At 41.8% G+C, this 12,111-nt stretch overlaps 1 protein-coding gene across 1 annotated transcript in view; it reads right to left on the minus strand.

Moving 5' to 3' along the window:
* Positions 1-6,808: 6,808 nt before the first annotated feature.
* Positions 6,809-12,111, minus strand: part of LOC112257659 (potassium voltage-gated channel subfamily C member 1-like) — a 61,747-nt gene continuing 56,444 nt past the window's right edge. The window contains exon 5 of the mRNA XM_024431406.2: positions 6,809-10,313. Coding sequence (XP_024287174.1) covers positions 10,246-10,313 — 68 coding nt within the window. The 3' untranslated portion in view covers positions 6,809-10,245. The remainder of the gene's footprint in view (positions 10,314-12,111) is intronic.

A 12,111-nucleotide genomic window follows, 5' to 3' on the forward strand; every position in this document is an offset into this window, starting at 1 on the left:
TATGGGGATTTCTGGTCTAAAATAATGCACAATATAGGGAATAGGGGTGCCATTTGGGATACAGGATGACTAATGTTATCTCAACCTTATCTGAGCTGGAAGCATTTCCTTTAGCCATAACTGCCAAGAAGAGCATCTGATAACCTCCTGTCTGCCTATCTTGGGATGTGTTTTCTGGCCTACGGCTGGTGGTGGTGATGGTGCTTGATGATGCCTGCTACATCTTGAGGTGGATACAGGTGGACAGGCCTGGGTTCACCTGCTATTTGTTTTCTTTCAAATACTTTAAAACCCTCTTAAAGATCAGACTCTTTTTTTCCCAATTTTCACTTAAAATGACATACCCAAATCTGCCTGTAGCTCAGGACATGAAGCAAGGATATGCATATTCTTGGTACCATTTGAAAGGAAACACTTTGAAGTTTGTGGAAATGTGAAATTAATGTAGTAGAATATAACACATTAGATTTAGTAAAAGATAATACAAACCAAAAAAATGTTTTCTATTTATTTTTTCGTTCCATCATCTTTGAAATGCAAGAGAAAGGCCATACGTTGACATAGGATCCTAGGTGTAGTTTAGATGTTGTCCACCAGTTGGCAGCAGTGTGCAAAGTTTCAGATTGATCTAGTGAATAATTACTTCACTACACAATATTTTCAGTCTGCCAGGAGTTTGCCCAAATGTGCCAAATTGGTAAATTTATACATTTTCAAGTACATAACTATAGAGAACATACTAAGATGCTATGGTAATAAAGCATTTAAGTTTACACACATCCAGAATGTCATACATGATGGATCATTAGCTTCCCTATAGAAAATAGACTAACCTTCACACGTCTAGATTGCAGGGGGGGTTTCCTAAAAAATTGTAATGTAAGTGTGTAAGTACATCTTACAATACATAATATAAGAATGTAAGTACATTATTTACCTACAGAGGTGAATGTATCAAACCAGTTGCTGTGATAAAAGTGTTTTGTTGTTGTGCACTATCCTCAAACAATAGCGTGATATTTTTTTTGTTGCTCTAATAGTTACTGTAAATTGGACACTTGAGTTAGATTAACAACAATTGATGCTTTCTGCCCTTTATAAGAGATGCCTATGTCCCGGAGTTGGCTGTTGTTTACAATGCCATTCTAGTCATTTTAACTGTCCCAGTTTAGGGACACCAATCCCGTAGAGGCTGCGTTTGATCTTGACCGACCCAAACTGAATTACTTCATAGAGTGGTGAGGAGGAGGAGTCTACAATGTTCAGAAGTGATGTCACCAAGTCATTTCCTGTATTCAGGGTTCACTCAAACGTCGCGTTAAGCTTTGTTTTTACTATTGTCAGTTACAGTTGATTTCGGGATTGTATGTCTTTTCGCTTTCATTAAATATAAGTCTGATTGATTCATTTCAGTCTCAATTCAAACTTCTCGCCGCCAGCTCCTGATATGATAAAAACTACAATGTGTCTCCTGTCGTAAGAAGACGGTAACGAAGGATATCATTGCTACTTAATGTGGACCAAGTTCAGTTTTGAGATCAACCGGGATCATTGGGGTTACATTACCCGGACATTTCTGACTGGTCTTGGAACTGTGACAAAGGGCAGCCGTGGCTCGATGGGATGCAGTCAGTACTGATTCTGCCACAGACAGATATGTCCAGTCTTGTACCCTTAAACTCACTATCGTACTTGATGTTCTGAATACCAAGTGTTATGTTTGGGGGGGACTGAGAGAGAGAGAGAGAGAGAGAGAGAGAGAGAGAGAGAGAATTAAAGGGGGAAATCTTTAGTTCACACAGAACACCAGACTAATGAAAAGAAAAGCCTGGCACAACATGACGTACCCCTCCTAGGGACGGAAGAGCACTAGAAAGCCAGTGACTCAGCCTCCATAATAGGGTCAGAGGCAGAGAATCCCAGTGGAGAGAGGGGAGCCGACCAGGCAGTAAGGGTGGTTCATCACTCCAGTGCCTTGTCGTTCACCTTCACACCCCTGGGCCAGACTACATTCAATCATAGGACCTAATGAAGAGATGAGTCTTCAGTAAAGACTTAAAGGTCGAGACTGAGTGTGCCTCTCTCACATGGATAGGCAGGCAGACCATTCAATAAAAATTGAGCTCTACAGGAGAAAGCCCTGCCTCCAGTTGTTTGCTTAGGAATTCTACGGACAGTAAGGAGGCCTGCGTCTTGTGACCGTAGCGTACATGTAGGTATGTCCGGCAAGACCATTTCGGAGAGATAGGTAGGAGCAAGTCCATGTAATGCTTTGTAGGCTAGCAGTAAAACCTTGAAGTCAGCCCTTGCCTTAACAGGAAGCCAGTGTAGAGAGGCTAGCACTGGAGTAATATGATCAGATTTTTTTGGTTCTAGTGAAGATTCTAGCAACGCAGCCTCAGTAAGGCCTCATTTAAATCACAAAACACACACACACAAACACATAAACACACACACCATGTAAAATGGTTGAAATTTAATCAGTCTTGAGCCGTGTTTCAGTCAGACCAATCACATCAAGGTTATGATCAGTGATTAGTTAATTAACCATGACTGCCTTAGAAGTGAGGGCTCTAACATTAAGTAGCCCTATTTTGAGATGTGAGATATTGTCACAATCTCTTTCAATGTTGACATGAATGGAGGAGGTCTTTGTTCCAGTGAGATTGCTAAGGCGAAAACTGCCATGTTCAGTTTTGCCCAACCTAGATCAAAGCACAGACACTGTCTCCATGGGGAAAGCTGAAATGACTACACTGACTGTGCTAGTGGCAGACTCCACTAAGCTGGCAGGGTGGCTAACAGCCTGCTTCCTGGCCTGCACCCTAGTGTGGTGCTAGAGGAGACAAAGCCATGTCTATGTTGATAGATAAGATGAGAGCACCCCTCCAGCTTGGATGGAGTCCGTCACTCCTCAGTAGGCCAGGCTTGGTCCTGTTTGTGGGAGAGTCCCAGAAAGAAGGCCAGTTATCTACAAATTCTTTATTTTGGGTGCGGCAGAAAACCGTTTTCAACCAGCGATTGAGTTGTCCGAGACTGCTGTAGATCTCATCACTCCCCCTAACATCATTGGTGCCGACGTGGATACCAATGCTAGCTCGTCTAGGCTGGCAGCCTTGCGAGGGTTAACACGCTTAAATGTCTGACTCACGTCGGGCCACGGAGAAGGAGAGCCCACAGTCCTTGGTAGTGGGCCCTGTTGGTGACACTGTGTTATCCTCAAAGCGTGAGAAGAAGTTGTTTAGCTTGTCCGTAAGCAAGACGCTGGTGACACTGTGTTATCCTCAAAGCGTGAGAAGAAGGTGTTTAGCTCGTCCGTAAGCAAGACGTCGGACTCGGAGACGTGGCTGGTTTTCTTTTTGTAGTCTGTGATTGTGTGTAGACCCTGCCACATACGTCTTGTGTCTGAGCCGTTGAATTGCGACTCCACTTTGTCTCTATACTGACGTTTTGCCTGTTTGATTGCCTTATGGAGGGAATAACTACACTGTTTGTATTCTGCCATATTCCTATTCACCTTGCCATGGTTAAATACGGTGGTTCACGCTTTCAGTTTTGCGCGAAGGCTGCCATCTATCCACAGTGTTTGGTTTGGGTAGGTTTTAATAGTCATAGTGGGTACAACATCTACTATACATCTGATAAACTCATTCATCTTTTTAGTATATTTATAAATATTACTTACTGTTTGAGTTTCTGCCTATAAGAAGGGAGGAGCAAAACTGTCATGGTCAGATTTGCCGAAAGGAGGGCAGGGGAGGGTCTTGTAGGCATCCCGGAAGTTGGAGTAACAGTGGTTGAGTGTTTTAGCAGCGCGACTACTACAGTCAATGTGTTGATAGAACTTTGGCAGCCTTTTCCTCAAATTTGCTTTGTTAAAATCCCCAGCTACAATAAATACGGCCTCAGGATATGTGGTTTCCAGTTTGCATAAAGTCCAGTGAAGTTCCTTGATGGCCGTCTTGGTATCCGCTTGCGGGGGGGATAAACACGGTTGTGACTATAACCGAAGAGAATTCTCTTGGGAGATAATACGGTCGGCATTTGATTGTGAGGTATTCCCGGTCGGGTGACCAAAAGGAATTGAGTTCCTGTATGTTATCACAATTACATCATGAGTCGTTAAACACGAAATATACACCCCAGCCCTTCTTCCGGAGAGATATTTATTCCTGTCTGCGCGATGAACTGAGAACCCAACTGGCTGGGCCGACTCAGACAGTATATCCCGAGAGAGCCATGTTTCCGTGAAACAGAGTATGTTACAATCCCTGATGTCTCTCTGGAAAGAGACACTCGCCCTGAGCTCGTCAACTCTATTATCCAGAGACTGAACATTAGTGAGTAATATACTCGGAAGCGGTAGGTGGTGTGCACCTCCTAAATCGGACTAGAAGACCACTCCGAATACCTCTCCTCCGACTGCGGTGTTTTGGGTCGGCCTCTGGAATCAGTTAAATTGCCCTGGGGGGTGCGAACAAAGGATCCGCTTCGGGAAAGTCGTATTCCTGGTCGCCGTGCTGGAAGTGCTGGTGAGTTACCGCCGCTCTGATATCCAATAGTTCTTCCTGGCCTTATGTAATAACATCAATAAAAAAATCTGAGCTAACAATGTAAGAAATAATACATGAAAAAAATAAATACTGCAAAGTGTCCTAACAGCAGCCCTCTCTGTCGGCGCCATTGAGAGTAAACTCAGAGTGAGCTCAGTGCTAGATCTTGAGTCACCTGTGTGTCCAAATGGCACCCTATTCCCTATAGCGCCTTTGGGCCCTGGTCAAAAGTTGTGCACTAAATAGGGAACAGTGTGCCTTTTGGGAGACTGAGAAAGAACATTGCCATTCACTGGGTGTTCCATTCCGGTGAGGTGTGCTACCAGGAAATAATAGAGTAGCACACTTCAGTCAGTATCTGACATGTTGAACAGAGTTTACTATTTGTACCGATGTTTAGCTCACTAAAGGAGTAATGTCTGCTTTCATCAAGAAAACAGCTAGCCTGATTTGTGACTCATTGTTTTAAGTCCAACCTCTGTGTCTCTATAGACAGCATAGTGTGCATGCATGCATGTACACACACACACACACACACTTTCTTTTTTCTGTTTATGTGTGTGTGTGCTTCCAAGTGTGAGGATCAGCAGCAGAGAAGCAACTGAACAGTAATTAGTAGCCTGTCGTTCCAGATCTCCGTGGAGACGGCTGTGTGTTGTGTTCCATCTACACCTTCAGCGAGTGATCACACAGACACTGGGGAGTAGGAGGCATGTCTATGACTTTCATTACACCTCTTTACAACAAACCACAATAACACACATATTCTAGTCTGGTGCTCTGGTAGCTGCTAATAACCACAATAAAAATCACACGCACATTCTAAACACCACTACTCCTGTTTTTTGAGCACGAAACACGGTTTAACCACAACAGCAATCACACTGATTCTAGTTTTGATCCCACCAAGAACAGAAAACAGTAGTAATCAAAGCACGACAAGTTGGCCCCACGTTGTGCAGTAAATGGTTGAGTGTATAAAGGCCACGGGGCAAAGACGTCACCGTGGAAACATACAGCCTCGGAGACAGAAACAATAACAGCTATCAGCTTGTGGAAAGGCAGAGACAGTGGCACACTTGGTTTTTTACTGTAGTCATAGAGAAAATTGATTTTATTTTCACATGATACATGATATCAACTGCAATGCTTTAAGACACACAACATCTGACAGTTTCACTGCGTTTCAATCACCAAAATGGACCGTTCAACTTTACAAACTGCACCAGATACACAGCTCCATACAAAGCCTCCAACCCATGATGAGAACCCCATATAATTAGAATGAGAATCTTAGAATCGTGCTATGTTCTATGGAGAATATTCTAACCATTCTAATTGTCATTGTAATCATTCTAGAAAGCAGCTTAGACTCATATAGCTGTGATTCAGTTCACCCCTGCTAAAACACAACAGTACAAGTGGAAAAGGAGGCTGTATAGGTAGATATAGATACATCTGGAATCCTTCATTGAAACAATAACAAAGGGTCACCCCGTCTCTGTTTTGGTAAACAGCTGAGGGATGAGGCTGGAGAACATTATAGTATGAACCATGTTTTGAGACTATACAGTGTTTTGTTTACATTTACTTTGTTTACAAACATTGGAGTATAACCACTTTATATATTGTGTTCTGATGGGGTGTGACAGTTGAACGAAACTCACAAGGCATTTACAAGTTATATTCTTCAAGAATCATTCCTTTGTCCAAAAGTCCAAAAATGGATGTAGCAACTAAGGATTCTAGATTTAAATTATCAAAATAAAATAATCTTCATATAATGTAATATATTGTTACTAAATGTGCAGATAATCAATTTTCTAGAGGGGTTTTCTACAGGATTAAAGTCAATAGGCCTATACTGTGCTACATACAACTGTGCTTCTATATACAGACTTGTGTCAGAGGAGTCAAAATAGGGTTGAGAAATAAATTAAAATACATTTCAATAAAACGTTACTTTTTTAAATAGTAAACACAAGGCAACTATGGTCGACCAAGAGAAATATATTAAGACACCACGTGAAAGAAAACACTCTCCTTGGCAGCGTCCCAAATCCCACTCTCAAAACACACACTCCTTGGCAGCGTCCCAAATCCCACTCTCAAAACACACTCTCCTTGGCAGCGCCCCAAATCCCACTCTCAAAACACACTCTCCTTGGCAGCGCCCCAAATCCCACTCTCAAAACACACTCTCCTTGGCTTGCGTCCCAAATCCCACTCTCAAAACACACTCTCCTTGGCAGCGCCCCAAATCCCACTCTCAAAACACACTCTCCTTGGCTTGCGTCCCAAATCCCACTCTCAAAACACACTCTCCTTGGCTTGCGTCCCAAATCCCACTCTCAAAACACACTCTCCTTGGCTTGCGTCCCAAATCCCACTCTCAAAACACACTCTCCTTGGCTTGCGTCCCAAATCCCACTCTCAAAACACACTCTCCTTGGCTTGCGTCCCAAATCCCACTCTCAAAACACACTCTCCTTGGCTTGCGTCCCAAATCCTACTCTCAAAACACACTCTCCTTGGCTTGCGTCCCAAATCCCACTCTCAAAACACACTCTCCTTGGCAGCGTCCCAAATCCCACTCTCAAAACACACACTCTTTGGCTTGCGTCCCAAATCCCACTCTCAAAACACACTCTCCTTGGCTTGCTTCCCAAATCCCACTCTCAAAACACACTCTCCTTGGCTTGCGTCCCAAATCCCACTCTCAAAACACACTCTCTTTGGCTTGCATCCCAAATCCCACTCTCAAAACACACTCTCCTTGGCTTGCGTCCCAAATCCCACTCTCAAAACACACTCTCCTTGGCTTGCGTCCCAAATCCCACTCTCAAAACACACTCTCCTTGGCAGCGTCCCAAATCCCACTCTCAAAACACACTCTCCTTGGCAGCGCCCCAAATCCCACTCTCAAAACACACTCTCCTTGGCTTGCGTCCCAAATCCCACTCTCAAAACACACTCTCCTTGGCAGCGTCCCAAATCCCACTCTCAAAACACACACTCTTTGGCTTGCATCCCAAATCCCACTCTCAAAACACACTCTCCTTGGCTTGCTTCCCAAATCCCACTCTCAAAACACACTCTCCTTGGCTTGCGTCCCAAATCCCACTCTCAAAACACACTCTCTTTGGCTTGCCCCCAAATCCCACTCTCAAAACACACTCTCTTTGGCTTGCATCCCAAATCCCACTCTCAAAACACAACAGGGTGCCATTTGGGAAGCAACCTTTTTCCACCTTACACGCTGACTAAACCGGACGCGCTGACTAAACCGGACGCGCTGACTAAACCGGGCGCGCTGATTAAACCGGGCACGCTGATTAAACCGGGCACGCTGATTAAACCGGGCACGCCGATTAAACCGGGCACGCGCGTGCCTTCAATTTTGTCTATCCACACCAGACGCGATCAGGACACACAGGTTGAAATATCAAAAAGAACTCTGAATCAAATGTATTCATTTGGAGACAGGTCAAAACATATATGAAACATTCATGGACATTTAGCTAGCTAGCTTGCTGTTTCTCATTTTGTCCTGGGATATAAACATTTGGTTGTTATTTTACTTGAAATGCACAAGGTCCTTTTTTTGTTGTTGCTGGATCTTTGTAGAATATCGACCCATTTTGAGTCACACAAAATAGTGTGTTCTCTACTCTGACAATGAATCCACAGATAAAAGGGGAAACCTAGTTAGTTTCTAGTAATCTCTCCTAGTTCAGTATTCTTCTTCTGTGGATTTTATATGGTGGTTGGCTACCAACTTTAAGGTGAATTACTACAACCAACTGGACTGGAGTGTGGACCTCAGTTCACCCAATATGCTCCTAAAAACCAATGAGGAGATGGAAGAGGCAGGACTTGCAGCGTGTCAAGCATCTAAAATAGAACCAAAGTATTATTTTAGCGCCTGGCTAGCAGACAGTTTGGACAAGATGACTGAATAACATGTATGTGTACATTTATTTTGCAACGCTCGCGCACGTTACGCCGCCGGTGTGGTCAGCATGTTAGATACATGTACAATGATTATCAAACGAAGATCTTAAAAATAACCAAGATCTTAAAGAACCAAGATTGGCGTTTTAGGAACAAAATCTAAATCTCATCACATTACTCCATAACATTAACATTAAGCTCCATCCCTTTGACATTAAGCACGACTGGAACGGCCGGATGATGTCACAGCATGTGCCGATATGGATCTTAACAATGCATTTACTAACAATGTTGATGATGCATTTAGCAATGATGATGTTGAGATAATCTCTTTTAATCTAATATGGCCGCCCACATTTTTGGTCCCCTTTTTCAACCGAGCAAATGTATTGTCAAAGAAGTACAATAGCATTTATATATTATTTGCAAGACACTTTTGTTTGTGAAAAGACAAGTAGTGTGTGCTTCTTCAGTTGCATGCTAAATCTTGACTACAGTCTGACTGCATCTGGTCTCTCAAGGCATTTTTTACATTCTGTATCTCTTCTTTTTTTTGGTACAACGACATAAAGACACTGTGTTTGTGAACAGTAGCGTGAGCTTTAATAGTCACATGCTACTACTGTTTGCATGTTGACACTCCTCTTCCTGAAACTGTTTCCACACTGTACTTGTAATAGAAATACATAATTTTTTATTATTTCATACATCATTTTTATTCTTTCTATAAGGATTTGCAAGATACTTTGTTTGTGAAAGGAAAATAGCGTGAGCTTTCATAGTCACATGCCACTGCTTGACTATGGCCTGTCTGTTGACTGGCATGACACCAGGCAGAGACCAACCTGTTTTAACTTTCACTTAATCAAAACAAAGCTGGACTTGTTGGGAGTCAGTTGGCTGGGAACAACGACTCCTAGTTCCAATCCCACTGTAGTCTGTTAACAGTCACTTTTTTAAATGTATTATTTATTTTATTTTACCCTTATTTAACCAGGCAAGTCAGTTAAGAACAAATTCTTATTTTCAATGACAGCCTAGGAACAGTGGGTTAACTGGTCTAGGAACAGTGGGTTAACTGCCTTGTTCAGGGGCAGAACGACATATTTTTGCCTTAACGGCTCGGGGATTCACTCTAGCAACATTTTGGTTACTGGCCCAACGCTCTAACCACTAGGCTACCTGCCGCCCCATGCAACAGTGCAACTCCACATTTCTGTTGAATTTTTGTTAGTCAATATTTACCAATTACACTTAACTGATGAAAGACTGCAGCATTTTTTACAGAAACATCAAATAACTCGAATCCTTCACAAATAGTAGCAATTTCTTGAAAACACCATTTGGAAATAGGAGTTACTTCAGATATTCAAAACACTCCTCAACTTTAGATGTGTCCCTTAACATTAAGTTCACTGATGATATTTTCTTTCATGGTACATTATATAGTGCTAGATCATGCAATACAATACATGCTAAATGCTTGGAAACAGAAAGATGTGTGTACATACATAACTATACCTCCTAAAGCATCAGATAGACGTATTCTACAACAGAGTTTGGGTACTGTGTATTTGACAGAAAGAAAAGAGATCTTCTTCCAGAACCTTCCGGAAGGACCCGGACCTTCATCTCAGTTAGAGGAAGGAGGAACCTTAGACCTGAAGCTCCACCCCATGTCCTTCAGTGCTGCATCCTGGTTCACACGCAATTCTCCTTCATCGACCAATCAACTTCTTCAGGTCAAAGTTGTGATTTCTGGTTGGGCGTAGTTCCCAGTAGCGGCCAGGATGTCTTTACAGCTCTCTGTAACAAAGGTACATAAAGGGGTGGAAATTAGAGACAGGAAAGTCAAAACAATGTTCTGTGTATGTATGGCATGACAATGATGGAAGAGTTGGCAACATCACTGAATGAAGGATAATATAACGTTCATTCAATATTGGGACTTTGAGACAAATATTCTATACATTTATGGGATCAGAAATTCATTGCCAACCATAGTGGTAAAGGCATGAATACATACTACGGGGAAGTTGGGTAAGTTGAGCCATTTTTTTACATTCAGCAACACTCCGTCAAGGGAAACATCGTATTCCTTCTAACAAAGATATCAACATATATTTCAGGATGTTGTGTATCCCTGGAAGTAATCAGAATTAATGTAAACATTCAGGAAAACATAGCGTGTCCAAAAGAAAAGTAGTCTCCTGACACAACTTACCCTGGTTATGGGGTAAGATGAGCCGTGGGAAAGCGTAAGTTAAGCTGCTTACACATTTCTGAAGTAAATTAAATACTACTATGTTTTTAAAACCATGACTGTCTTTTTTTCCCAGACACAATTCAACACAATCGCAATAGCTTTTTCAGTTAAAAAAATAATAATTTTAAGCATCTTTTAACAGAGGCTTAACACCTAACAAACACTTAAAAAAAAAAACACTTTTAACATAGGCCAGGCCCTGTTGTTAACTCATATCCCATCGATAATGACTTGCATTACGCCGAGCAAAAATATTTGCTTCAATTTGCTCAACTTGCCATTGCTTCAACCACTGGCTCAATTTACCCCATGGCCATTGGCTCAACTTACCCCATTGCTTCAACCACTGGCTCAATTTACCCCATGGCCATTGGCTCAACTTACCCCAAGGCAAACATATTGGCTGTATTAGGATACACAGCTATAATTATGCACATTCATGCTAGGTTTATGACCTTATAATGAAGCTTATAGAGACCCCAACTGATGTATAGAACAATCTTAAAAGTATCTACTTTGGTTTAGATACAAGCATCGTGAAATCTCTGTCACAATCCATTTCATTTGACTGGTGAAAATCTTCTCACCTTTTTCCATGTGGTTTCTAACTTCACAAACTCCATACAATTATGACTTCTTCCTAAATAGTTGGTCAAAATATGAATTATGTGTACAGTTTCCTAGAAACAAGGACACCTCTATCACTGGCCACTTTAATAATGGAACACTAGTGACTTTAATAAGGTTTAAATATTTTTGCGCTACTCATCTCATATGTATATACTGTACTCTATCCTATTCTACTGTATCTTAGTCTATAACAGGTGTGTGCCTTTCCAAATCATGTCCAATCAATTGAATTTACCACAGGTGGACACCAATCAAGTTGTAGAAACATCTCAAGGATGATCAATGGAAACAGGATGCACCTGAGCTCAATTTCGAGTCTCATAGCAAAGGGTCTGAATACTTATATAAATAAGTAAATCAAGTATTTCAGTTTGTTATTATTAATACATTTAGCAAAAAATGTCTAAAAACCTGTTTTCACTTTGCCATTATGGGGTATTGTGTGTAGATTGCTGAGGATTTTTTAATATATTTTTTAAATCAATTTTAGGAATAAGGCTGTAACGTAACAAAATGTGGAAAAAAAGTCAAGGGGTCTGAATACTTTCCTAAGGCACTGTAGTTTCCTAGGAACAAGGGTGGTTCAACTTACCCCATCTCCCCTACTTGTATTTATGAACACTAGGCGGCAGGTAGCCTAGAGGTTAAAGGTGAAACATCTGTCGATGTACCTTTGAGCAAGGCACTTAACCCTAATTTGCTCCCTGG

This window comes from Oncorhynchus tshawytscha, linkage group LG22 (assembly GCF_018296145.1).
Source record: "Oncorhynchus tshawytscha isolate Ot180627B linkage group LG22, Otsh_v2.0, whole genome shotgun sequence".
Classification (NCBI taxonomy): Eukaryota; Metazoa; Chordata; class Actinopteri; order Salmoniformes; family Salmonidae; genus Oncorhynchus; species Oncorhynchus tshawytscha.